We start from the raw sequence: 26,231 nt of genomic DNA on the forward strand, positions 1-26,231 counted from the left end.
AGCTTGCGGCTCGTGCCTGTGCTCAGCAAACCTTTGGATGCATGAAGGAGCGCTCCCATTCGTGTATTTCACAGACGGTGGCGCACCCATCGTGTGGCAGGCATTGAGCCAGGATCCACAGTGGGGAGGGCAGATATTAAGCAAACAAACTCACAAATATTAATATATGCTCTTACAAAGTGAAATAGTGATTTGAACATGACCCACAACATGTCTCAAGTTTTTCCATTCAGCATGAAGAGGTCATTGGGGGGAGGGGATGCCAGGCAGGAAAGAGCAGGAGAGCCCCAGTCAGCAGCATTTGGTGGGCAGATGGACCAGGAAGAGCCTGGGGAATGAAGTCGGTGACTTGACTGCAGCTTAGTAAATGAACTGTGGGGAAGGCGCATTTATTATTCCAAAGCAGCCCTTTATCCCAGGTGCTATCCTGTTTTATTTTTGCTCCAGGCCTGTTAGCCCAGGTGAGCTTTCCTGAGGGAGCTGAGACGCCCATTCCCCTATACATGAAGTGCTGTGACGCTGACAGCCACCCCACCAATGTGTCCCTCAGCTGGCCTCTTACAATGAGAACAGCTGAGTGCACCGGGGGTGAGAGGGTATAGCAAGAGCACAGACCACTGTTCATCCCAGCGCCAGGGCTCTCAGCACCCACCAGACCCCAGGAAGGGGCCTAACTTACCCCCAAGCACTGCTGGGGGTGGAATGAGGCTCAGTGCCTGGATCGCCAGAGAGCTGGCTTCTTTCCCTCCTTTTTGTCTGCCAGGGTGTTGGCTTCCTCCTAAGCGCGGCTTCCCCTGCTCGCAGATTTGTGCCCACAGCTGGGAGACGGACGTGGCCAGTGCCCCTCAAATCACATGGCAGGAAAGTGGAGGAGCCAAGAGCTAACTGGAAATTGGGGCACGGCCACCAAGAGCATGGGGACATGGAAACCAAGTGGCCAAGACTAGCATGTGTCCCCTGTGAAGATCACCTGTGAGGGAGGGACTCTTGTTTTGAGAGGCGGTGAGGCTGGGTGAATTTTCAGGTCCCTTCCAACTTACAGATTCTGTGACTTAAGTATGAAGCACACACCTATCTAATGCCCAGTGGCCTGGGGACAAATGAGGTACCAGTATGACTTTGGCCCAGTGCCAAATGCCGATGCCCACTCAGACCAAAGCTTGTGTTTGGCAGCTGCTCTGACCTGACTGGGAGCCAGCCCCACTGGCTCCTGGGAGCTCTGCTGGGCTGTTTTCCTGTACTTCCCACATTCCCCTGAACACACTCTTCTTCCACGGGGAGCTGAACCGGGCTACTGCCAAGGTCCGATAGGCACTTGGATTGCTTTTAATTTCCCTCTGTTCCACTAGGGACCTCAAGGGGAGCCGGGAGTGCAGTTTTCCCGGCACTGCCGATTGCATAATCCTGCGCTTTCAGATGTGTGCGCAGCTCCGGGGCTGCAGAGAGCACTTCCCTCACTTAGTGCAACTCACGGGGCCATGACCGTGAGTCTGAAAATTTCCAAACCAAGAGCTGGGGGAAGGCCAAAGATGGGCACAATATTGGTTTGTTTCACATTTGCTGTTGAAATAATGGCGTTAGGGGGACCTCCTCTTCTGAGACTGGGCTCCCAGCCCCCTGCACAGCAGCACCTGCGCAAACTGCAACCACTCACAGCCCAAGTCCATTTCTTTGTGCTGCTTATCTAGACCCCAACAGGGATTGTGGAGCCTCCCCCGATGTGGTGGAGCCAGGACCTCAGGCCAGCCACACCCTGGGAAACAGCAGAAGTGAACCAGTCCCCTACTTGACCAGGACCCCGGGCAGGAAGAGCTGTCGGAGTCCACTCATGTTACAACCTGCAGAGAGAGACTGTGTACACTTAAATGACTAAAAACAATCTGAAAAGCCACTATTTTGAATTGGTTTTATTTAATTTTACAGAAACCTGATTGGAGTTTAGTATGTAATTTAAGTCCAGTAACAATTCTACAAAAAAGGTCATACAATGCCGGAATTCCTTCAAAGCAACTAATATACTCTTCTTTTGCATAAAACATGCATTAATTGCCACATGTTGGCCAAAATCGGTCTCTACGAGAAGGTCCAATAGTCAAGAAAACTAGTTGTGAATAGGTATAAAAAGAGGTTTTCTGGTTAATGTAAAAGGAGGAACTGGCCTTTCAGAAAACAAGCCCTTCAGCACTGGGTGATCTGATTGTGTTGCACAGTAATGCATCACTTCTGAGACCTGGTCCTGACCTGTCATAAGTAAGGAACTTCCTGGTAGTTAAACATTTGGGAAGATAAAAACTTTCAGGCTAGAATGGTCCACTACTTACACAACCTTGCAGAGGGGGTGCAGAAATCCTGACTTGGAAGAATTCCCAAGCTGGGGACTGGAAGCAACCTCAAGTATGCCCTGAGCTTTCCAATCTAGCCCAGTTACCCTTTCCCTACAAGGCCAGCCCAGGCCACACAGCATCTCCTGTGGTCATAAGACCTCCAGCTCCGCACTTCACTTCAGGAGGATCTGTCATTAGGTGGGATGCAGAAAAACATGGGACGGACCATTTCTTTAAGGCCTTGACTTTCTGTAGTTCTCGTTCATCTCATCCAGGGATCAGTGGGATTCGTCTACGTGGTTGCTGAACAAAAGGAATATTAATAAACACTTGTAGCCTGAAAGCCTCAAATGGTTATAGTCACATACCTCAAAGTGTGTCATCTATTGTCAGGACACACCTTGTGCCTCGAGGGAGAGAGCAACTCCGTTTATCAAAGGGTGTTTTCCACATAGCCTGAGGGGCTTTAAAGATTTCAAACCAACTGAAAGATCTTCCCCTCAAATATGGGGTTTTATACAACATTCCATGAGGTTCTTCAAAAGATCTCATAGTCATGAAGGAACCAGCTATGGGCAGTAACGCCTATATACATAAAGCTCATCATTCGCGCAGCCTAGGGCCTTGTTTGGAACCTTTCACACAGTCAGCCTCTTCCACAATGGGGCACTCACTGCCCTGCTCACTACAAGTAAGCTAAGCCAGTATCTTTTTTCCGTGAGAACAATTTAAAGGGGGAAATAATTTACTGGGGTTCTAATAACATTTTCATAACAGAACAATATCAAAATAGGTTTGTTTTTAATATATGCTTATGAATATCCCTGATAATATAAAGAAATCCAGAGGACTTTGTAAACCACCGAGATTTCACAGGGTAGTGCCGGTCTAGTTTCTAGGCAGCAGAAGAGGGACTACTGTACTGGCACATTTTCTTGGGAAGCCCTGTGAGCACCACAGCACTGGAATTCTAATATGCTAGTGCCAGTAGAATTGTGAACGAAATTTTCACTTTAAATGTATTAGTAAAATTCCTATCAAAGGTTGGCTTCCCCAATCCTGCCATCAGCCAATCTCCTGCCTGTAACAGATATCCAGGCCACAAAACCATCAGTCCTGGCTACTCCAGAGGCTGGGCCCAGAGGAAACAAGTTCTGAGATCCCTTGTAAGCCACGACCAAACCTCAGAAAGGCGGAATGTGGGAGAAGGCGCAGACCAGGTTTGAGGAAGCTTTGACCCAAGGCACCACGATCATAGGGGTGAGGGGACCTAGAGGTTCCAGCTGGCAGGAAGATGCCCCCAAAGCAGGTCCTGGAAGACAACAGCTCTGTGGCAGAGTAGACACATTTGGGAGTTAAAGACCAAAACATTAGAAAAGAAACTAGTTTACTTTCTCAAAACCAAATCAAACTTCTTAAAACTTAGAAGCAAAAAACCCTGGATAGACTGGGGGTATGGTGGGGGCTGAAGTCTGTGGAATGAGTTGCTTTTAGCTGAGTCAGAAAGAACGCTGGTTGTGAAATCAGCATAAACACTGTGGCTACCGCAGTTAAGGAGTGAAGGAAGCTCAAGGTCAGAGGAAGAGGCCTCTCCAAGGAGATGGAGGAGCAGCAAATGTGAACAGGCTTTATTCCGGGGACAGGAGCGCACTTCCAGCGGCGGGGCGGGGCGAGAAGGCTCCGCGCTCCCCTCTAGCTGCAGTAATACTGCATCCCATCCACTCTTCTTCTCTTTTTTGACTGAAACTCTTCAAAGAACTGCTGGATGTCCTCTCTCTTCACAACCTGTTGATGAAGAGCGAAGATCAGGAAAGGGAACTACATTACAGAACAGCAGTAACAGGTCGAAACATTCACAAACAAGTCGAACAATACTGCTGATAAGAATTATTTTAATGGGTGATTAATTACACTATCTCCATGTTATAGAGTTCATCCAGGCTCAGAGAGACTGGCCTGTTCACACAGCTGGCAGAACAGCATATGGCGCCAGGCGTAGGTTCCACCACCTTGCTGGGTTTCCTCATACAAAAGGATATAAAAGCAGCACCTATGTGACAGGGTCATTTGAAGAGCAGGGGAGATGTAGTGCTGTAGAGCACTCCTAGCACATAGTAAGTTCTCAATAAATATTAGCAAGAAGAGTGGCAGAACCAGCACAAAGACAGAACCGGAAAGGTCTCCTCGACCACTGCTCCCTCATTCCTGTCTTCTGGGGATGTCCTTTAGTTCTGCATAAGCATCCACCAAAAAAAGTGTTTTGTTTTGAGATTTGTGCTTTCTTCTTTCCTGAAAAAAAGGAACCTAGAAACTTTTCCCTCTTCAAGAGTCCAAATTTAAAAATGCTTGTACATAAACAGAAAAGTAACTGGCAAAAAGTACAGAAGCACCACTCTTAGTAAATGGATATCCATTTTAGGCAGTAAAAATGAGAAATTTATCTTCCATTTTATTGGAAAAAGGATTGGAGCATGATACAAAGGTGTTTACGATATAAGCAAAATAAAATATTAAAAGTAAGAAAATAAGACAAAGGGAAAATATGGGTAAAAAGTAAGCTGGGAACAGCCCAGATAAAGCCCCTGCACACCCAAGAGTGAGTCTTGCCAGTCATCTGCTCTAAAGCTGTCTAAGGGCCATCACAAGAGACAGGTTTATTAATTACTTTTAATTACAAAGGTAGCACATGCTTATTGTTATGAAGAAATGAAGATGGGGCAGGGAGGAGGGAGAAAGTAGTGAATGCATGTGAGCAAGGTGAGCAAGAGAAAGGTAAAGGACAATTACTTTTATATAAAATGAAAATCTCCTCTTGTTCACCAGGGGTAAAGTGCTGCTAACATACGCAAATGGAAATGCTAACCTGAAGAGCTTTCTTGGGGTAAGATAAGATATTTATGCCCTGGCCAGTGTGGCTCAATTGGTTGGAGCGTGGTCCTAAACACCAAAAGGTGATGGGTTCAATTCCCAGTCAGGACACATACCCAGATTGTGGGTTTGATTCCCAGTTGGGGCGCATACGGGAGGCAACCAGTTGATGTTTCTCTCTCTCTCCCTTCCTCTCTCTAAAATCAATTAAAAAAAAAAAGAATGTATGTTTGGCCCTGGCCAGTTTGGCTCAGCGGTGAGAATATCAGCCGAGGAATGAAGGGTCCCTGGTTCGATTCCAGCCAAGGGCATGTACCTCACTGTAGGCTCAATGCCCAGCTCGTCAGGGTGCTTATGGGAGGCAACCAGTCTATGTTTGTTTTTCTCTCTCCCCCCCACCACTCTCTCTGAAAAAGCAATAAAAAATATCCTCGGGTGAGAATAAAAAACAAAAGAATGTATGTTTGGGGGGAAAAAGACACTTATTAATCCTCTAAATGAAAGAACGTAGCATTCTGCAGTACTCTACCACACACCAGTAGCTGATATGCCAGCTGCACAAGCACTAAGAGTGAAATTGCAGGTCAACCGGTGAGGAATCAGAGCCCCTAACAGATTCAAGATCTAGACGCTAACACTGAGATAACAGCAGCTCGAAGCCCCAGGGGATTCTCCCAAGCTACAGCCACTCTCTCCCGATCCTGTGTGAAGCGCCCTCCCTCATTCCTTCTGGGCTAGGGCTGCGAAAGATGCCCACTGTGGCTGGTCTGTGGGCGTCTCACCACATCTTACTGATTTTTGTTAGCTCTTCCTGCATTAAACTCTCAACTATCTAGTTTAAGATGCATTTTTCCCCCACCAAATAAAGTTTATTCAAAACACGCAGGGCTACGATTAAAATTCATTAACCCAACATACCGTGCCTTCATCAGCAAACCTCCTGAGATAATCTTTAAGTTCAGTCTTCAAGTCATTATATTCTAAACCAAAACAAAACAGAGAAGGCATTGGCTTTTAGAAACAAAATCTTTCCTTACCACTGACTTTTGAGTATCTATAGTTTAAATTTTAGTTAATAGTTTCAATTTTTTAGTTAATAGTTTTGATTTTTCTTTAGATGAAACCTGCATAGAAATTTGTTCCCAGTTTTTCCCAAATTCCTTTTGATATCAAAAATGATACTTTTTTCACCCTGGCTGACATGGCTCAGTGGTTAGGGTGTTGACCTACACACCGAAGTTTGATTCAGGTCAAGGGCATGTACCCGGGTTGCAGGTTAGATCCTCAGCCCTGGTTGGGGCGCCTGCAGGAGGCAACCAATCGATGTGTCTCTCTCATATCGATGTTTCTCTCTCTCTCCTGCCCTTCTCCCTCCCTTTCACTCTCTCTAAAAATCAATGGAAAAAATATCCTCAGGAGAGGATTAAAAAATAATACCTTTTTCATTAAAAACCACAGCAACAACAACTCAAAAACCAAAGATAGCCTCTCTCCCAAAAGGATTAGTTAAGGATTTTTAAAAGGGCTTCCTATCTCCCGGGAATTCTAATATCTGAAATCACCTCAGATTTGTCAAATACTATGTTTTAAAACTTGTTCACTCCCTCAACAGTGTGCATTATGTATGGAAGCACCCTGAGGGCTACAAAAATCATTTAGATGCAGCTTTCAGCCTCGAAAAGCTTTTAGTCTAATGAAGGGAAAAGGAAATTAATCAAATAGTTACAAATAAAAGAGAGAAACGGTCGATGCCACAAAAGGGGCACAAAGGTGGTGGCCCCCTGTAGAAACTGGCTGGGACAGAGACCAATAAAATAAATTGGGCATGCTGGGGGGAATGTAAAAGCTTGCAATTAAGAGTTTGGGGATATTTTCCCCTCTGGGCTTCCTGTGAACCACTGAAGCAACCTCAAGAACTGTCAAGAAGATAACATGCATGCTCAAAGAAAATCATTTTTCACTGGATGAAAAAAGACACTGACTCTCTAATATTCTTTACTCACACATCTACCCTCAATCAAAATAGCACAAACTGTGGCTTCTCTAGCATGTAACGCTGACTCAATGATAGTAGTAAGTAAATACCCAGCAGCATTACCCTTAAGCAAGTATAGTTGAGGTCTACTATACAATTCCAAATTTAAACTTTCTTTGTATTAAATTAACACAATAGGTATAAACTGTCCTCCATATATATATATGTTTGTGTGTTTTTTCCCAACAGCAAAGAAAACTTTATGAACTCCATGAATTCTCACACTCAAACAGTATTTACCACAAATAAGTTCCACTTGTTGGACTCTGTTCATGCTGTTAAGTGTGTCCATTAAAGGATCTGTCCTGTCAGCCGCCTGGTCAACCTTGCCCTTGTTTTCATAAGCCAGAACCGTGTCATATTCATCTGTCAGGAACAGGACATCTAGCTCTCCATACATTTTCTTTAAAAAAAATAAAACCAGTTTCCCCATTAGAACAGCATGCCATTCTCAGAAAGTCAACCTCATGAGAATCACTAAAAATTTCGTTTCTCTAGATTAATGTCCAGGAAAACCTGAGCCTTTCCCCACAGAGTTGCGTTAGTGATTTCTTTTTGCCCAAATCTCTTTCAGAAATCTCCCAACTTCCTAGTAGATATTATATGATCTAAGAGATCTTTGCTTAAAAACCACTGACTTACTGTAACTCTCAAGCAATTTGTGTTTCCAAGAAGTTCTACAATATAAAAAGGCTAAGAGTTGCTATTTTTCTACTAATATGAAGTAAATAAAAAGTAATGCATAATTCTTCATTTCTTCCACAAGCATTTAGATTACAAATACTGTATCATAATTTGCTTAATATAAAAAATTTTTGTGAAAGAGAATATTAGGGGGATAGTTATGGAAATAAGTAATAAAATAAAATAAAATTTTTAAATTTCTCTGCACTCCTAACATCAATTCAGAAATATACTTTCCAGGTGTTCTTATATTAGGTAGGCATCAGTACACAAAACATACTAACATTGAACTTGATCAGGTACTTACCATACAGTCTTTACAGGTACATAACTTGCTACGCCAGTTCAGGGGCCAATAGGTGGCAGTGTCTTTCTTTATAAAATGCTTAGCTTTAAGCTCCTGAAGTTTGCAGCCAGACTGTGATTCTAATGTGGTGAGACGTTGATTCTTAAACACTGTCTGAAATAACAGTAAGTTTTAAAGTGTGTATTTTAAACTATTGTGTTTTCATAGTTTAGATTTGTAAGACGATTTCTTTAGGCAAAGTATGCAATTGAGATCCAAAGCTATAGAGCTTACATAATTAATTTTGTTTAAGTTTTATTTCTTTTATGGCTCCTACTTCATCTGTTACCTGGAGATCAGATTCAGAACTAGAGCTGGTACATGGTTCATTAGTTTCCTCTGCTTTAACTTCCTTGACAGCATCCTTTGCATGTTGCGGAACATCCTCTTTGAGGGTACTATCTTGATGATCTCCATTTTCAGGTTTGATAACTTCCTGATCACCTATTCCATCCACATTCAGCGCCAACCCATCATCCTCGGCAGACACTTTGGTTACTGTAGGTTCAATGGAAAAAACAACACACGCACATATCCACAGACCTATTAGGCAATGAAATCACTTCACCTGATTAAAAATATTTCAGAATCTAGGAAAGGAAAGAGTCAATCTTAATCTCTGGGAAAATGAGAAAGGAAACATCAAAAGTTTTTTAGGTTATGCCTGCCAATCCAAAGAGTTCAAATAATTGAACATTTCACTTAAAAATATAATCACTACTTAACCACTTTACATGAAAAGAAGAAAGAAAAATACCACAGCCCGGCAGGGCGTGGCTCAGCGGTTGAGCGTCGACCTAGGATCCAGGCGATCGGGGTTTGATTCCCAGTCAGGGCACATGCCTGGGTTGAGGGCTAGGCAATGGCTCTCTCATCATTGATGTTTCTATCTCTCTCTCTCCCTCTCCTTTCCTCTCTCTGAAATCAATAAAGATTTTTTTTTTTTAAAAATACCACAAATGTTAAAGAGAGATGGAATACCTTAAGAAGGAAGAGATTGTAGGAAGAGATTTAACTGCAGACACAGGTGACAGGGCAGTTTTGAAAAGATAACCAGCTTTTCTTCATGAGGAAGAAATAAAAAAGGATGGGCAAAGAGGCAGGAATACTGCAAAGGAGCTCATGGTACTTGATGGCATTTCAACTTAAAAGGAGATGAAGCCATCTGCTCACAGGGAAGGAAATGAAGTGGTGGTGGGGAGATCAATTAAGAAAACCCAATGAATGAGAAATACATACAGGTCCGGTGGAAAGTTAGAGAGAGAATTGGGAAGGGTATGAACACAAAGAGGGAGCACCAAGTTTAAGAACTCTGAGACAAATCACAAGTGTAGGATAAGATCTTAGGTATGGCTGCTGCTTGTGGCTTATAGGGAAAGTGAAATGCTCCCTAAGAGTGAGAAGGGCAAGAAATCAAGAGGCCAGAGCAGCAGATACTGTGAATAACTGCTACTTAAAAAATAAAGTAATACACATGCCAAGACCAACAGAATAACATACTTAATGACTCAAGACTATTCATTGCTGATTAGTTGTTTTGGGTCAATTTCTTCGTGTATAATGAAAACACTAGATAACATACCCACCCTTCCACCCCAATCAATAGCACATCCTACATTTAAAAACAACTTATTTGGGTTCTATTTATCTTTCAAAGTTCCATTCAAAAACCACCTCCTTCATGTTCTCTGATTGTGGTCTCATCCATACTCTGCATCATGCCATTTAAGGACAAATTTGTTCTTGGAGGTCTCCTAAACCAATCAATAAGCACTTCGTGGAGAAAGAACACATCTTATACTTTTTTCTATACCTCAGAGTCCAGTTAAAAATAGTTGCTAAAAATTATGGGCTGAACAGACAAGTTTTCACAAGCACAAGTTTGTGGCACAACTCCAGAGACACTTACCTGCCAATTGTGCAGCATAAGCCCACAAGAAAGAGCAGCGTTTCATACAGGCCTGGCACACCATCTCCTGGAAATCCCCACTCTCAGGGGGAATGGCACCAAGATGCTGTGAATACAGAAAACTAAGTATTTTTCTTGTGATCTCCAAGTTGTACAAAATGCTCTGTTATTTTATAAACATATATTACAATAGTACACTGATCAGATCTTCATAGGGTATTTTTAGAAGACTAACTATAATATAAAATATAACACAATTCGGAAAGCAAAGACGTTTCCTCCTTTTACGAAAACAATGGCTTTTCAAAGTAATAGTTTTCCTTACCCTTCCATGGAACCAGTCTTCACAGACTACACACTGGATCATCTCATCTGGAATCTAACATGGAAAAGCGGTTTGTACATTAATGATTACACTGAATTCAGAGACACTGAAGTAAATCTGGCACACAGTAGAATTAGCTATTAAATAATTCTCTACTAAATCTGTAAGACCGCTATCTACAGGGACATCCAAGGGGACAGGGAAGACAGCAGATCAAGGGGCCAAAGAGAAGTTAGTTCTACATGAACTGGTGGTAGAAAGGGGTTACAATGTAATATACACTTTGCAAGCAACTGTCAAAGCTCTTTCACATCAGTTACTTAATATGTGATTCTCACAAACATTTGTGAGTAATGTATTCTCATTTTACACATAAACATAAACCCAAGCCCCAGGGAAGTAATATAAACTGTCCAATATAGAATGTGACAACTGGGACTTTTTTACACCATACTGCCACATAAATGAAAAATAAATGTTACAATCTCTTGATAATATAAATAGTAACAACTTCCCTAATTTGAATAAATTAAATTACATTATGGTCTAAGAAAATTATATATCATAGGGCATCAACTAATTTTAGAATGATTTTCCTTTTATTTCCAGGCTTTCACATCTACTGATTAACATTCCAATGTTACTCTGTCCTTTCTCAATTATGGGTTCTTACAGGAAAAAACCCATATATATCATCAGTTTTATTCTTCTGCCTTGATCAATTTATTCATCATCTTATTTTTTCTCTTTTGACACATACAAAAAAAGTGTTGTAACACTTTACTCCATACCTTAAAATATCCAATTTTATCTTTATTAACTCAAAGATATCTTTAATTTTTTTCCTCTAAATAATTTGGTTCAATAATTACAATTCCAAGACAAAAGAAAGGAAGACAGCAAAAAGCTAATTTCATTAAATACAAAAAGACTCCTTTCAAATCAGTAAATACATAAATAAAATCCAACCCAATAACAGTATGGGCCAAAGATATGAAAGGACAATTCAGAAAGAAAGTTATTACAAATTTCTAATAAACTCATGGAAAGATGCATAACCTCACTCATGAGCGAGGAAAATTTTTAAAAGATACAGTTCTTCATCTACTAGGGTGGCAAAATTTTAAAAGACTGGTAAATATGTAGGGATGACAAGTGTTGGGGAAAAGACAGTATCATGCTGTTGGTGGCTAAAACCTTTTCACAGACATGATCACAATTTTAAATACAAATATTCTTTGACCCATCAATTCTACCTTTAGGTATCCGTTCTATATAAATCCTGCAGAAGTTTACTTATATTACTATATAAGGGTCTTCACTGCAGCTTTCTTTATAATAATGAAAAAATAGAAAATACCATTCTGCTATAGAATATTTAGGTAACTAATTTACGGCTTGTCAAAGATATACTGATAAGTGAGAAAAGTTGCAGAAGTGAATGTATAGAATTTTCACTTTTGTGAAAAGGAAAACTATCAAGTGAAACATACATCCACTCACTTATATGTGCACAGAAAAAGGTCTAAAACATATACACTGAAAAGGTGTTAACAGTGGTCATGTCCAGGAGAGAGAAGGTACAGGAGTGAGGAAGAAGAACTCTTTTTAAGTTTTGTGTATATTTCTAATTGAAAATTTTAAGAGGATCGTTTGTACACACTATTTCTTTCCGGGGAGGCAAGAAATTGAAGGTTATTTTTGGAAGCATTCAGGGGAGTAGAGCAGGCAGGCAGGCAAAGAGGGGCAGGAAGACGTAAAGTCCTGGCCTTAAGAAAGACCTAATCAGTATCTCACTCTCATGATGTGAGAATGAGAACACTTGAAATCTGTACCAGGTAGAGACCCGGCCCAGATTCATCAAAAAGGATAAATCTAGAATCCTTTCACCATCCCCCAATTCCACCTGAACAGCTACAGAGGCCCAGATATGACAAGAGGCTGAGGAGTGAAGGCTAGAGATGACATAGTTCCAGGTGTTAGCCCATAGTGCTCTTACCTCATCTTCAGGATCAGGATAAGGTCTCTTACAAATGCAGTACAATCCAAAAAAGTTGTCATTATACTTATTGCCAGAATTTATCTTTGCTTTGTCCTGAAAGATATTAATTTCAATATAAATGGTCTTAGTTTAATTATAATTTCATGCGTCCTGACATTTCTGTATTCAACAAATTTCTGCATTAAATACATGAAGAAAAAGAATTCACTCCTGTTAAAGGGATACTTTTTCCAGGATACAGGGAAAAGAGAAAAATCATTTTTTTGTACCTTCTTTGTAGCAATTGGGGGAAACTGAATATACCCATTTAATAAGATAACAATGAGCCCCAGCTGGTTTGTCTCAGTTGTTAGAGCATTGGCCCGTGGACTGAAGGGTCCCAGGTTCGATTCCAGCCAAGGGCACATACCTCCACTGCAGGCTCAATCCCCAGCCCCTGACTGGGCACATGCAGGAGGCAACCAATCACTGTCTCTCTCACATTGATGTCTCTCTCTCTTCCTTCCACTCCCTCTGAAAAGCAATGGAAAATATATCCTCAGGTGAGGATTAATAAATAAATAAGTAAATAAGTAATGAAATTTAATCATAAGTATTAATTATCAACCTATGTAAACTGACATTGGCCTAGAATATCAAAGTACTTAACAGCCAGATGTAATAGCCAAAGCCCCCAGTTACTAGGATGTAAAAATAAAAAGCAGACAAGAAAGTTGTCTAAAAATAATCTTCAAAGGAGATTAAAGCACAACAGTTTTAGCAATTATGATTGAACAACATAAAATCCTTTACTTTCTTTCATTTCTGTTATTTCATTTAAAGTTATTGTATAAGCATAGTTTTTATTAACCAAAAAGCAATAAAAACTCTTGCGTGCATCTAGCCCACATTCATTATTACCAAGTATTATTTATCCAGTTTTTATAGTCATACCCTTTGCTTTAAAAGCCTAGAGCATGAGCACAACCAACATAATTAAGACTGAATCATTGCAGAGAACATTTCCCCAAAACCTTCATATTAATTATAATCTATACTGTAGGCTCTAAACAGGTTACTTAGTTTTCCAACAGGGTAAAAAATTGAGTCTAATATTGATTTGCAAAGAATAAGCATAAGAACTCCGTTTTGGAAAATATCTGGTTTTTATCCACTCTGTCAAATATCAATCTCAGCTATTTTCTTTCCTTTTTGGTTAATCATCACCTGAGGATATTTTTTCCATTGCTTTTCAGGGAGGCAGAGGGAGGGAGGGAAAGAGGGGACAAAGAGCAGGGGGCAGAGAGAGAGAAACATCAATGTGAGAGAGACACATCAACTGGTTATCTCTCATACTAGCCCCAACGGGACGGGAGCGAACCCACAACTCAGGTACATGCCCTTAGCGAGGAATCAAACCCGCAACTCTTCGTTGTGTGGGCCGATGCTCTAACCACTGAGTTACATGGCCAGGGTATATTTTCAATGCATTTATAGTTACAATGCTTACTTACAGGAAATAATTTGCACTCCAAGTTTTTAAATTTGCTGTTTCCACAATCACAACGAAAATTTCTGAAACAAAGAAAGAGCCAATTTTAATTTTTATTTTAAACCTAATGAAGTTTTAAAATTCATATCATAGCCTCTTCCCTTTCAACTCATTTCTAAGATTAAAAAGTGGCCTTGGACGCTGCTCATGTATCCAATTCAGAATTTCTCCAAGCATAAACAAGAAAAGATTTAATAACTCTGTAGACACACAAGTAAATTAATGGCAGAGAAGGATGAGTAGTTTGAGTTTATACCATAATTATATTATAAAAGGCCCTCTAGAAAAACTAGTCTCAAATTATATAAAATAACTATAATAAATTTACCAGTACACTGCTACTTTGAATGCAAAAGCAAGATAAAGAAAAAAATGCAGCTAGGAAAGAATCTAAACATTTAAAAAGCATTCAGCACCAACCTCTGACTGTCTTTACCTTTTTGTGTATAGCTCAAATAATTTATGACTTCCATGACATTCATAACTGCAAGCTAGGCAAATTCCTGCTGGTTCTTCTCCCTCAGGGGTGCAGGTACTACAGGCATATAGTGCCTGTCTCTTTACTGAGCTCTAAAAGACAGCCCCAAAATGGAAAAAGAGAATTAATGAAATATGGCATGGTTACCTAATACCCACACTGTGATCTGAGAAATAATTGAAATCAGATTTTCTGTGGTCAGGATCTTCCTGTAAAAGCCACTAAGACTAATGACAAAGCTTCACAAGAGAGTGCCATAACACTGCTGCATGTTTTGTATCACTATGTATGCACTATACTAGTGCTTGTTTTCATACAATTTTTCTTAAAGTGATAGGAAGCTTAATATTTTCAATCAGCTGTGAATAAGCTGGTCTGCTTAATCATTTTAACACATGAAAATGTAAAATGTGTGTAGGTTGATGTAAGTAATAACACACTTTAACTTTGGAAAATGCTTGATTCCATGAAAGACAAAAATCAATGCATTAAAAAAAAAAAACCCTTTGATTTTCTTTAGGAGATGCATGCTGAAACATTTAGAAGTGTAGTGTAGTGACATCTGCAACTTATTTACAAATGATTCATCACAAAAGAGAAAGTATATTATAAAGAAGAGGAAAAAGATAAATGTAAAATGCTAAAAAATAAATATATGTAAAAGATACACAAGTGGTGATATTATTTTTTCAACTTATTTGTAATTTAAAAATGTTTCAAAATAAAAAGTTGATGGAAAAACAGGCAAAACTTGTAACCACCTTTGATGATTACCCTCCTGTATGAAGGAAGAAGACACAGGGGAGCTTCAGGAATGCCAGGAATGCTCTATTTCTTGATCTGTGTGGTAGGTACCTGCATGTGTTTGTTTTCAAACCCTACGCATGATCTGTGCAATTTTCCACATATTTTACTACAATAAAAAGAAAATTTTAAGCAGGTCCGTTTTATAAAGCTAACTACATTTCGAAAATAGCTTACCTACACACTTTTTTTTTTAAAAAAAGCAGAAGATAAGTTGTTCTAGTGGTGACCAAAGGTTTTAAAATACCAGCCAACATCTGGCACTATCTCTGGATACCAGGTGGATTTAAAAATCGAACCACTTTGCAGTGTAAACTCAACTGGTCAGAGACAACAACTGGTATTATGATCTCAGCCCACACCACATAAAGACCCCAAGACTCTCTCCTCACTCCCCAATGCTCCATTGCACTGCCCTGGAAGACAACCTTCTTCATCCTACCAATTCTCATCCCTTGTGAGTTTTCTCGTACCCACCTCAATCCATTTCTGTACCTAGAAATATACAGGATGAGTCACCCAACACTGCATCACGCCCCCTCAAATTCTTGTTCACAACGTCTTCCAAACGCCAAATTTCCTCTTCAAGCAGATCCTCCTCTCCCCTCCCCCCGCCCTCTTGCCAGTGCCATCTGCTGTTCTGGTTCCTATCCCCATGAGGGGCCGGCTGCCGAACGACAAGGTACTTGTTTCGTCTCGCCAAAGAACTACCAGCTAAACTACACTGCAGAGGAACTAGCTGTCAAGGAGCCCAGCCCATAAGGGGAGATTTTCAAACCCAGGGCTCTCTCCTTTAACTCTGCGTTGACTCTCCCATTCGGTTCCTAATAAAAACTCTTAGGACAGGAAAAGTAGGGACAAAGATGTCTGAAAGGTCACGGGGATGGTTTCGTGAAAAGCAGCCGGGCACCGAGAAGGGACAGGAGAGGAAGAATCGAGCAGCTGCTCCAAGGCCGAAGCCCGGAGGACCCTGAGTGGCACGAGGGCGACCGAGGGAGGAGGGGACCCCTGGTGGACGCTGGCTGAGGAAGGCGGCCCAGGAGGCTGAGGGTAAAAGGGCAGTGGGCCTGGGATGGGGAGGCCTGCGACAAAGGGCGGCCCCGGTCCACCATGGGGAAGACGACCGCGCCACGCGGGGGTAGGGAGAGTCCGGCAGGGCAGAGAAGGTTCCGCGGGAGCCCGAGGGAGGCGAGGCCCCCGCCGCGCGCCCACCTGCGAGTAGGAGCACTTCTCGGAGTCGCTGCCGCCCAATACGGCGCACGCCTCATTCTCCAATTCCTCATCCTCCTCAAGCACGTCGACCAGCGACACTACGGGCTCCAGCTCTGACTGCCGCCCCGCCGGACCCTCGGCTCCGGCCATCCTCAACTGTCACCGCTCCGCAGCTTCGCCCCGGCGGAGGCGGGAAAAGCGACCACGGGAGGCGTGGCCGGAGGAGGCGGGTCCTGAGCGCCAGGAACCAATCCCCAAAAGAGGAAACGAAGGAAGGGGGCGGAGCGACTTCCGACAAACGGAAGTCACTCCTCTCCCTTCTCCCGCCTGCGCCCGCGGCGGGCTGGTTTCCGCTTCCGGGTGGTACTTCTCCCGCGGAGCGTTCTGGAAGCTCAGCGGTTGCCATGGAGATTTCGGGCGAGTATATTGCGCTGGGTGGACAGCCGCGGCAGCTGCGGGTCCCCTGCGAGGCGCTGGGCAACGCCGACCCTTTCCAGGGCCTATTGTCGGGCGTGGCCCGCATGAGGGAGCTGGTGGCGGAGCTCCTGGACCCCCAGGTACAGCGGGAAGCGCAGGACGGGGCGGCGGCGGCTCCAGACGAGGCCTTGGACGGTGAGCTCGGAGACTGGAGGGCGGGGAAGGGGAACCCGGGGAAAATCTGTTGGAGCAGCCGGTGTAGAGGAGCAGACTTGAAAAACGTGAGCCGCGAGGGAACAAAAATTCCACCTAAAAACTGTTGACGCCTTCCGCCCTATCTGAGCGGAATCCGGGCTGACTGATCTGCGCTGCTTCTACCCGAGCGTTTTCACGACTCTATTTCATTTGTATCTCACGCGCACACGCACAAACAAGCAAGAAAACGTGCTGAACGCCTGCTTTGTGCCAGGCATTGGGCTGAGCTCTGGCGAGAGAGTGAGGTGGGCCCTGGCCGGGTAGCTCAGTTGGTTAGAGCGACGTCCAGATGTGCCAAGGTTGAGGGTCCCAGCCCCGGAGAGGGCACACACAGGAATCGACCAGTGGGTGCATAAATAAGTGGAGCACCATATGGATGTTTCTCTCGCTCACTCTCCGCCTTCCTCTCTCTCTCAGATCGAAAGAAAGAAACAGCCTGAGGTGAACGTGACTCAGTTGCTGTCCTTGGGGACCGGCCTTAGAGTGGGGAGGGCTTAAACAGGGCAGACACTCTTATTAAAAAGTGGAAGTATCACCACAGGCCCATGTGTAACTACTGCACGTCGAGAGAGCCTGGGAAGGCTTCCGAGAGGGCATGACTTGAGCTGGGTGTTGAAGGGTGAAAAGGAGTTTTATTTACCACGTGTGAAGTTACAAACGTGTGGAAGACTGCCACCTGTCTAAGGATAGAACAGGTTCCCAAGATTGGGACAGACTTCAGTTTAAGGAGTCTTAGGACTCCAGGCACTACTCTCCCACATCCCAGTTTTGTAAAGGTGCAGTTTGAAAGTAGAAACGTGAAATTGAACTGGGTTAATATTTTTTTTTAAAGCTTTTCTTGAATGCAAAAATAGGTAGGTACATTTTGACTGCCCTGAACTGAAGAACCTATGAACTAAATATTGGAGTCAGGGCTTAACTTCTTTCTGTAGTGTAGCTTAAACTCTGTACTTTCCTTTTCTTTCTTTTGCATCTTGATTACATCTTGATAGTTCCAGATAATGTGAAGGAGCCAGTTTGAAACATTACACAGAGTTCAGATAATAGATTGTTTCCATGTCACATATAAGGAGAGTGAAGTCCTGTTTCTTGGCTCCAGAAGTATCTCTCTAATCTGTTGAAAATGTTATCATTGGCATAGATAACATTTTTTAAAATCTCTCATTACTTATTGGAAAAATAACTGCCACCTGTTCTGTTAATGGTGGGTCAAGCTGCATTGATTAATGACAGACCAATCAGTGGAAACCACGACCCTGAAAGGATGCTCCTGGAAAGCTCATGAATATTCTATTGAGATCCTCCCCTGGGACCCCCCCTAAAATCCTCACCTTTAAAAACCCTTAGGACCTAGGACCCAGTCTGCCCCTCTCTATGGAGCAGACCAGGTGCCTTTCCCCACCCCCTTCCCCTAGGCTTGGTTTCCTTGCCTCTCTTTCTCCTAAGCTCCAAGGGCCCTTCTTTTGCCTCTCTAACTTTTTCCTGAGCTCATTTCTTCTGCAACTCACTTCTTCTGCCTCTGTGACTTTCTAAATAAACTTTCTCTTATAGTCTGAAAAAAAACCACAGTGGGTCAGTAATATCTTTAACATGTTTTTTTATTATTGGCTTAATGAAATCCCCATAAAGCTTAGGTTTGAATTACCTTTGTTAAAAGTGATAGAGATAAGAATAACTGAGCCAACATGCTGCAGAATCTGCTGGCTCTTTGTCAGATTGCCCAGAGGACCACAAGTACTGCTTTACACAGGCAGTTTGAAAATAAAGTTCCAGGGAAACAAATCATATTTCAGGAGGACAGTGGAATTCCAGTGCATCTGAAGGGTGGGGTAGCTGATGCCTTCCTGTATAGAGCTGCCGTGATTCTTACAGTTGGTGGCACAGCAAACGCCGTATATCAGCTGGCTGTGGCTTCACTTCCCAAGAAGCAGGACTGACTTCAGTTATACTCCCAGCAGTCAGCTGGGTCAGTTTCACTCAGCTCTCTATGGGCCAGTAAGCTGATAAATTACTGAGTTCTTCTTTGGGGATCAATATTTGTTGACTTGTACTAACTGCCACCCTTAAAGCAGTCTTTCCCATGGGGGGAAAAAAAAGTGTTAGGGACAAAATGGTGAATTTTATGTTATATGAATTATATCCCCAGTTAACAAATAATGTATGAAATAAAAAATAAGTACTAAAGAAAAGTGATAGAACTTAACACTAAAAATACAAGTAATCCAATTACCAGATATAAAGGATTTGAATAGACAGTTCTCCAAAAAAGATATGTTCGGGGAGGAGAGTTGGGGGTAGAAGAGGGCATAGAGGAAATAAATGGTAATGGAAAAAATAAAGTTGAAAAAGGATATGTGGGGCCAATAAGCACATGAAAAGATGTTTGAACATCATTGGCCAGCAGGGAAATGCAAATCAAAACCACAGTGAGATACCACTACATGCCCACTAGGATGGCTATAATCAAAAAGAACAATAGCAAGTGTTGGCTAGTGTATGAAGAGATTGGAGCCCTCATACATTGGTGGTGAAAATGTAGAGTGGTGCACCTTCTTTGGAAAAGAACTTGGCAGTTCCTCAAAAAGTTAAACATAAAGTTACCACATGACGCAGAAATCCCACTCCTAGTTTTCCCAAGAGAATTGGAAACATCTGTTCAGACAAAAATTTATACAGTAGTGTTCATAAAAGCATCATTCATAATAGCTAAAACGTGGAAACAGCACAAATGCTCATCAAGTGATGAGTGGATAAACAAGATTTCACAGTGGAATATTGTTCAGCAGTAAAAGGGAATGAAGTACAGATACGTGCTACAACATGAATGAACCTTGAAAACATTATACTGAGTGGAAGAAGCCAGTCACAAAAGGCTACATATTGTATGATTCCATTTATATAAAATGTCCAGAATAAACAAATCTGTAGAGCTAGAAAGATGAGTGATTGCCAAGGACTGAGGGGAATAGGAAGTGACTGCTAATGGGTATGGGATTTCTTTCTGGCATGATGAGAGTGTTCTGGAATTAGATAGTGGTGGTGATTACACTAAAAATCTATAAGCTGTATACATTATAACAATGAATTTTATGGTTATATGAATTATATCTTCAAAAAAAGTGATAGGAAAGGTTTTAAGCACCAAAATTACTGAAATTATTTTAATGATACATACTTCAGATCTGGAATATGCATGGTTTTATTAATCCTAAAGTGAAATGGTCACATTATCAACCATTTTAATTATATTCCTTTCAACTGCTGACCATGTTGTCATACAAATATTTATTTTAAAAGGTGATGATGAAGATGATGAGGAAGATGAAAATAACATTGATAACAGAACTAACTCAGATGGACCATCTGCAAAACGGCCAAAACCACCATGTTAACAGTAGCCTTTATGAAATCTAAGACTGTGACTATGCCCTCTTCTGCAGCCCATATGCTAAAATTGGAATGACACCGAGAAGATTAGGATGCCCCCGCGCAAGGATGACGTGCAAATTTGGGAAGCGTTCAAAAAAAAAAAAGACTGCAACCATATCTTAGTTATCACACACTGACGTTTAAGGAAGACTTCTGCTCTACTTTGGAGAAGCATTTGTTTTGTTCCCCTGGGACAGTTCTGTCAAAGAAAAAAACCTCTGTTTCCAACAAAGAAAGATGTAATAAATGTTTATAAATGAATCTGTTTTCTTGAGTGAGAAATTTCAGACCATGGAAATAAAGAACAGAACACTTAATAATATGTAAAATCCTCTAAGTTGGCAACTAAATTTTTATTTTTCTACTTTTTTTTTTAAGATTTTTTACTGACTTTTAGGAGAGAGAGAGGGAGTGAGAAACATCAATAGGCTGCCTCCTGCATGCCCCCCACCGGGGACTGAGCCCACAACCCTGGGAATGTGCCCTGACTGGAATCCAGCCAGCAACCTTTCGTGCACTGTCAACTCCCAGTCAACTGAACCACACCAGCCAGGGCTTTCGTTGAATTAATTTGTGTGGTATCTGCATCTTTTCTGCTTCTGTTATAAAAAGTACATGTCATGGTTCATGGGCAAAAACATTTCTAAGAACTGACGTGAGCAAGTGATGAAATTGGGTATTGAATATAAGAAAGGCAGTCTGGCCCTGGCTGGGTGGTTCAGTTGGTTGGAGTGTTGTCCCAGACACCAAAAGGCTGTGGTTTGATTGCTGGTCAGGACACATATCTGAGTTGCAGGTTTGCTCCCCGGTCAGGGCTCATACAGTAGGCAACAGATCTGTGTTTCTGGTTTCTTTTTCTCTCCCCTCCCTTCCTCTCTCTAAAAAATCAATAAAAAAAACTATCCTCGGGTGACCAAAAAAAAAAAAGAATGGCAGTTCTCATCTTAATAACAACAATGCAATTAATAATAACCTATATACTTTTTTTAACCAATGTCACCCCACAAATTTAATTAAAAAAAAAGAATAGCAACCTGTTTAAGTAGAAGGAAAACAGGAATAGAGAGAAGTACTGAATGAAGATAAAGAAGAGCCCTTGAAAGAAACCCAGGGAAAGCTTGAATCTACACTCACACCCAGTATACAGACATCCAGAGATGACACCACTCAGCAAATATACAGGGCGGTGCAAAAGTAGGTTTATAGTTGTGAGTACAGGAAACAGTTTATTCTTGTTTTATTATTTATTAATTATTGCATTTTCCATAGGAACAACTGTAAACCTGCTTTTGTCCCACCCTGTATGTCTACCTTGTACCTTAAGAGATCCAAATGGGGTGTTCTTTTATGCTGTGATACGTTATATATAAACACAATTATAATCTTTAAGTAAACAGTCTGTGTTGACTATAACTTAGATAGCTCCTCTCATCCTGTAGCCACACCAGTTTTGCTTAACAAAGAACTATTGTAAATCCTTTAAATATGTGTGTGTGTGTGTGTGTCCCTTTTCTGCTTGTCAGTGGAACTAAGTTTTATTTACTGTGCATGTTTCCTGATTCATTTGGGTAGCTAAAATGCAGAGAAATCAAGTAACATATACCTAATGAAATACAAGTAGTCATAGATTTTTTAGAGTTGAAAGTAACCTTATATAAGTATTATATGATTTATTTCAGAGATAAAGTGAATTTTAGAATATATGTTTGCCCTAAGTTACAGAACTATTGGCAGAGCTGGGTTATATACATAGCCTTAAAAAGATTAGTGTAGTACTATCCCAGTTACATATTCTGAAATCTATAGCTTACAAAGTACATGCTACTAAGGAAACTGAATTTACATAGCTTTTCATATTTTTAAGGTATTGTTTTACTTGGAACATCAGCCTTCCGCAAAGTACTCTTATGTAATCAAAATGTTAACAACTAGAAAAGGTTTTATACAGATGCTTCTTGACTTACAATGGGGTTTACATCCCAATAAATCCATTATAAGTTGAAAATGCATTTAATACACTTAACTTACCAATCATCATAGCTTTGCCTGGCCGACCTTAAACATGCTCAGAACACTTACATTAGCCTATAGTTGGTCAAAATCATCTCCATGTCACTGTCCAGCATCACAAAAGAGTAACGTACCACATATTGCTAGCCCAGGAAAAAATCAAAATTCAAATTTGAAGTAGGGTTTCTACTGAAAGCAAATTGCTTTCACACAGTCATAAAGTCAAAAAATCATAAGTTGAACCATTCATTGTTAAGTCAAGGACTGTCTGTAAATGGTCAGAAATCATCTTGTTTAGTTTGTGATATCTCTAATATTGGGAACTCAATTCAGTGACTTATAATAATCCTTCATATAATCCGTAAAAACAACTTACTTGTATAGTTAAAATAGTCCATATATATTAAAAAATACACACACACACACACACACACACGTGTTTTTGGTTGTTATTAATCCTCACCTGAGGCTATTTTTCCCATTGAGAGAGAGTGGAAGGGAGGGAGAGGGGCAGAGAGAGAGAGAAAACTTTGATGTGCATCAATTGGTTGCCTCCTGCATGATCCCGGACCAGGGCCAGGGAGAGAACCCACAACCCAGGTACGTGCCCTTGACTGGGAATCGAACCAGCAGCCCTTCAGTGCACAGGCCGATGCTCTAACCACTGAGCACACTGGCCAAGGCAAATAGTTTCTATTTTTAAATTAATAGCTGAACTTTGCTCCTGAATATTTTGTTTCCTTCTTTGTTTAGTAAATATGTTTATAAAGGAGAAATTTCAAGATTCTTGTGATTCAGTGCTTTATGCTCTGGGTTATAAGGGTTTTGTTTTTTTAAATATATCTTTATTGATTTCAGAGAGGAAGGGAGAAGGAGAGAGAGAGAGAGAGAGAAACATCAATGATGAGAGTCATTGGTCGGCTGCCTCCTGCACATCCCCCACTGGAGATTGAGCCCGAAACCCGGGCATGTGCCCTGACCGGGAATCAAACCACAATCTCCTGGATCCTACGCTCCACCTCTGAGCTACACATGGCCAGGCTATGTTACAGGTTTAATTACTCTTTTCCTTAACTTTAATACTGATTTTAATTCTAATGCTGTCTTCTTCATAAACAAGCCATATGTGTACCAAAAAAGATCAGTTTGAGGGCCAGTATAAAGAAATGCCTTGTCTGGTTTTCTAATCTGCTGCCTTGTGAGGACACAAACATTAGCCATAGGCAAGCAGAATACAGTCTAGCTGCCTTTCAAATCCTGGGCCATGTGGCCCCATTTGCCTGTCTAGCTTGTCTCATCCTTTAGGTTTCAACATAAACATTTCTTCCAGTAGATCTTTCCTGGCTTCCTAGACAATGTTAGGTCCTCATTCTATGTAGTTCTGTGGTACCGAGGCCCGGTACTTCCCCATCACAATATGACATGTAATATATCAGCATTTTCTTCAGCTACTCAGAATTTTTTTTAACTTTTATGAAGAAGGCCTGGAATTTTAAAGGAAATAAAGTTTATGTTTTCTTCCAAATAAGAAAATCACTTGGAGCCTGGCTGGTGTGGTTCAGTGGTTGAGCATCAACCCATGAACCAGGTCGTCACTGGTTCAGTTCCCAGTCAGGCACATGCACAGGTTGTGGGCTCGGTCCCCAGTAGGGGGCGTGCAGGAGGCAGCCGATTGATGTTAGTGTTTCTATCTCTATTCCTCTCCCTTCCTCTCTCTCTAAAATCATTAAAAACATTTTTAAAAAAAAGGAAAATCAGTTAGAGGCATCTGTGGCCCTCAGTTTATTATGTAGTACTTTCATCTAGTTCCTGTTTAGCCTATTAAAGAAATACCTGTCTCTCAGTGGAATTGTTCAATCTGTACAAGTATAGAATATCATTTCTTATATGGCTAGAAGAGCCATACCTACGACAACCTGAAAACCTATGCTTTTTAACTCAATTGTCAGCCACTATGTGGTAATAAAATGTTTACAAGAAATTCCTGTTTGAACTGATTATGGTTGAGCACTGCAAAGTTTAAAACTGTATTACCATAAATGCAGCTAGTGATGGTTTCAAATAAAATTAACATGTTAATTAAATTATTCTGCAGTCATTTGGTGGTAATTATTTCTTGGATATCTAAGTATATAGTAAGTAGAGTGTAAAATTCTTATCAAAATTGAAGAATACAGGGGTGGGCAAAAGTAGGTTTCTAGTTATAATACAAATAAATAATGCAATAATAAAAATACAAGAATAAACTCTGCATTTCATGTACTCAAAACTGTAAACCTACTTTTGCCCACCCCTGTATTTGTAAAACAACACTCAGTTTTATTTTATAAATGAGAAACAAATTGATAGTTTTGTGATGAAGTTGGGTTCTTTTCTCACTATTTAGAACATAATAAATTTCAGATATATTCAAGAATTTTAGTGTAAAGAACAAAACCATAAAAGTACTAAAAGAGCCCTGACTGGGTAGCTCAGTTGGTTAGAGTATCATCCCGATACGCCAAGGTGGCAGGGTCCATCCCCAGTCAAGGCACATACCAGAAACCACCAATGAATGCATAAGTACATGGAACAACAAACTGATGTTTCTCCCTCTCTCTTTCCCCTCCTCTAAAATAAAAAAATAGAAGTACTAAAAGAAAACGGGATAATAGTTTTTATAATTTCAGAGGGAAGTTTTCCTAAGCAAGAACTTTAAAAATCCAGAAGCCATAATAGAAAAGATTAGTAAATATGATTATAGAATAAAGCTTCTGAACATCCTGTGAATAGGTTAAAAGACAAAGAGGGTTAAAGTATTTAATATTTTCAGCACAAATGACTAAGAAATAGTCCCCCTTATGGATCTCATGTGTACCAGTCAGAAAGACAATAGAAATGGGCAAGAGAAAGGAACAGCAAGATCACAAGAAAGACATAAAGTTTTTAAATGAAAAAGAAGTTCCACTTCCAATAAATGAAAATTAAAACCACAGTGCAATACCGTTTTTTACTTTTCAGACTGAAAGATCACAAGTTTTGATGCAATATTGAGCTGGAAAGGGTGTGAGGTCTATAATATACTGATGGCAAGTGTAAACTGGTATAAGCTCTTTGAAAGTCAAGTTGACGATTCTGTTAAAATGTTAAATGGACATGCTCATTGATTCAGCACTTTCTCTTTTTTTAGTATATTTTTATTGATTTTATAGCAGGAGAGGGAGAGGGATAAAATCATCAATGCTGAATGAGAGTCATTGACCAGCTGCCTCTTGTACACCCCCTGCTGGAGATCAAGCCTGCAACCCAGGCATGTGCCCTGACTGGGAATTGAACCACCATCTCCTGGATCCTAGGTCGATGCTCAACCTCTGAGCCACGCCGGCTGGGTGATTCAGCAATTTCACTTACGGCAATTTATCCTTCATGTAACAGCAACATGTGCACAGATCTTTTTATAAAACTCTTCACTGCAACATTATTAGTAATAAAAACAGTACACAACCTAAATAAATGTCCATCAGAAGACCCTGGTTAAATAAAAATAGAACGTTAGTGCCCTAGCCAGTTTGGCTCAGTGGGTAGAGCATTGGCCTGCGGACTGACGGGTCCCAGGTTCAATT

At 41.1% G+C, this 26,231-nt stretch overlaps 2 protein-coding genes, 1 non-coding gene and 1 pseudogene across 3 annotated transcripts; 3 read left to right on the plus strand and 1 right to left on the minus strand.

Annotated features, from left to right (window-relative positions):
* Nucleotides 1-1,892: 1,892 nt before the first annotated feature.
* Nucleotides 1,893-16,683, minus strand: UBR7 (ubiquitin protein ligase E3 component n-recognin 7). The gene is made up of 11 exons (XM_016212497.2): nucleotides 16,519-16,683; nucleotides 14,461-14,594; nucleotides 13,987-14,047; nucleotides 12,491-12,586; nucleotides 10,492-10,545; nucleotides 10,167-10,272; nucleotides 8,547-8,755; nucleotides 8,219-8,371; nucleotides 7,468-7,630; nucleotides 6,111-6,172; nucleotides 1,893-4,109 (listed from the first exon to the last, which is right to left on the minus strand). The coding sequence occupies exons 1-11, from the start codon at nucleotides 16,666-16,668 to the stop codon at nucleotides 4,017-4,019; spliced, it is 1,281 nt and encodes a 426-aa protein (XP_016067983.2). The 5' UTR covers nucleotides 16,669-16,683; the 3' UTR covers nucleotides 1,893-4,016.
* A 209-nt stretch (nucleotides 16,684-16,892) lies between these two features.
* On the plus strand, nucleotides 16,893-20,880 carry GON7 (GON7 subunit of KEOPS complex). Its single transcript, XM_016212498.2, has 2 exons — nucleotides 16,893-17,130; nucleotides 20,488-20,880. Exons 1-2 carry the CDS (start codon nucleotides 16,923-16,925, stop codon nucleotides 20,580-20,582), a joined length of 303 nt encoding a protein of 100 aa, XP_016067984.2. The 5' UTR covers nucleotides 16,893-16,922; the 3' UTR covers nucleotides 20,583-20,880.
* LOC148094009 (cytochrome c oxidase subunit 7A2, mitochondrial pseudogene) lies at nucleotides 18,789-19,488 on the plus strand (annotated as a pseudogene).
* LOC148094010 (U6 spliceosomal RNA) lies at nucleotides 20,617-20,720 on the plus strand. Its single transcript, XR_015716345.1, has one exon. It is a non-coding gene; the product is annotated as a U6 spliceosomal RNA (small nuclear RNA).
* Nucleotides 20,881-26,231: the final 5,351 nt, after the last annotated feature.

The sequence above is a fragment of the Miniopterus natalensis genome, chromosome 1 (genome assembly GCF_054644295.1).
Source record: "Miniopterus natalensis isolate mMinNat1 chromosome 1, mMinNat1.hap1, whole genome shotgun sequence".
Lineage (NCBI taxonomy): Eukaryota > Metazoa > Chordata > Mammalia > Chiroptera > Miniopteridae > Miniopterus > Miniopterus natalensis.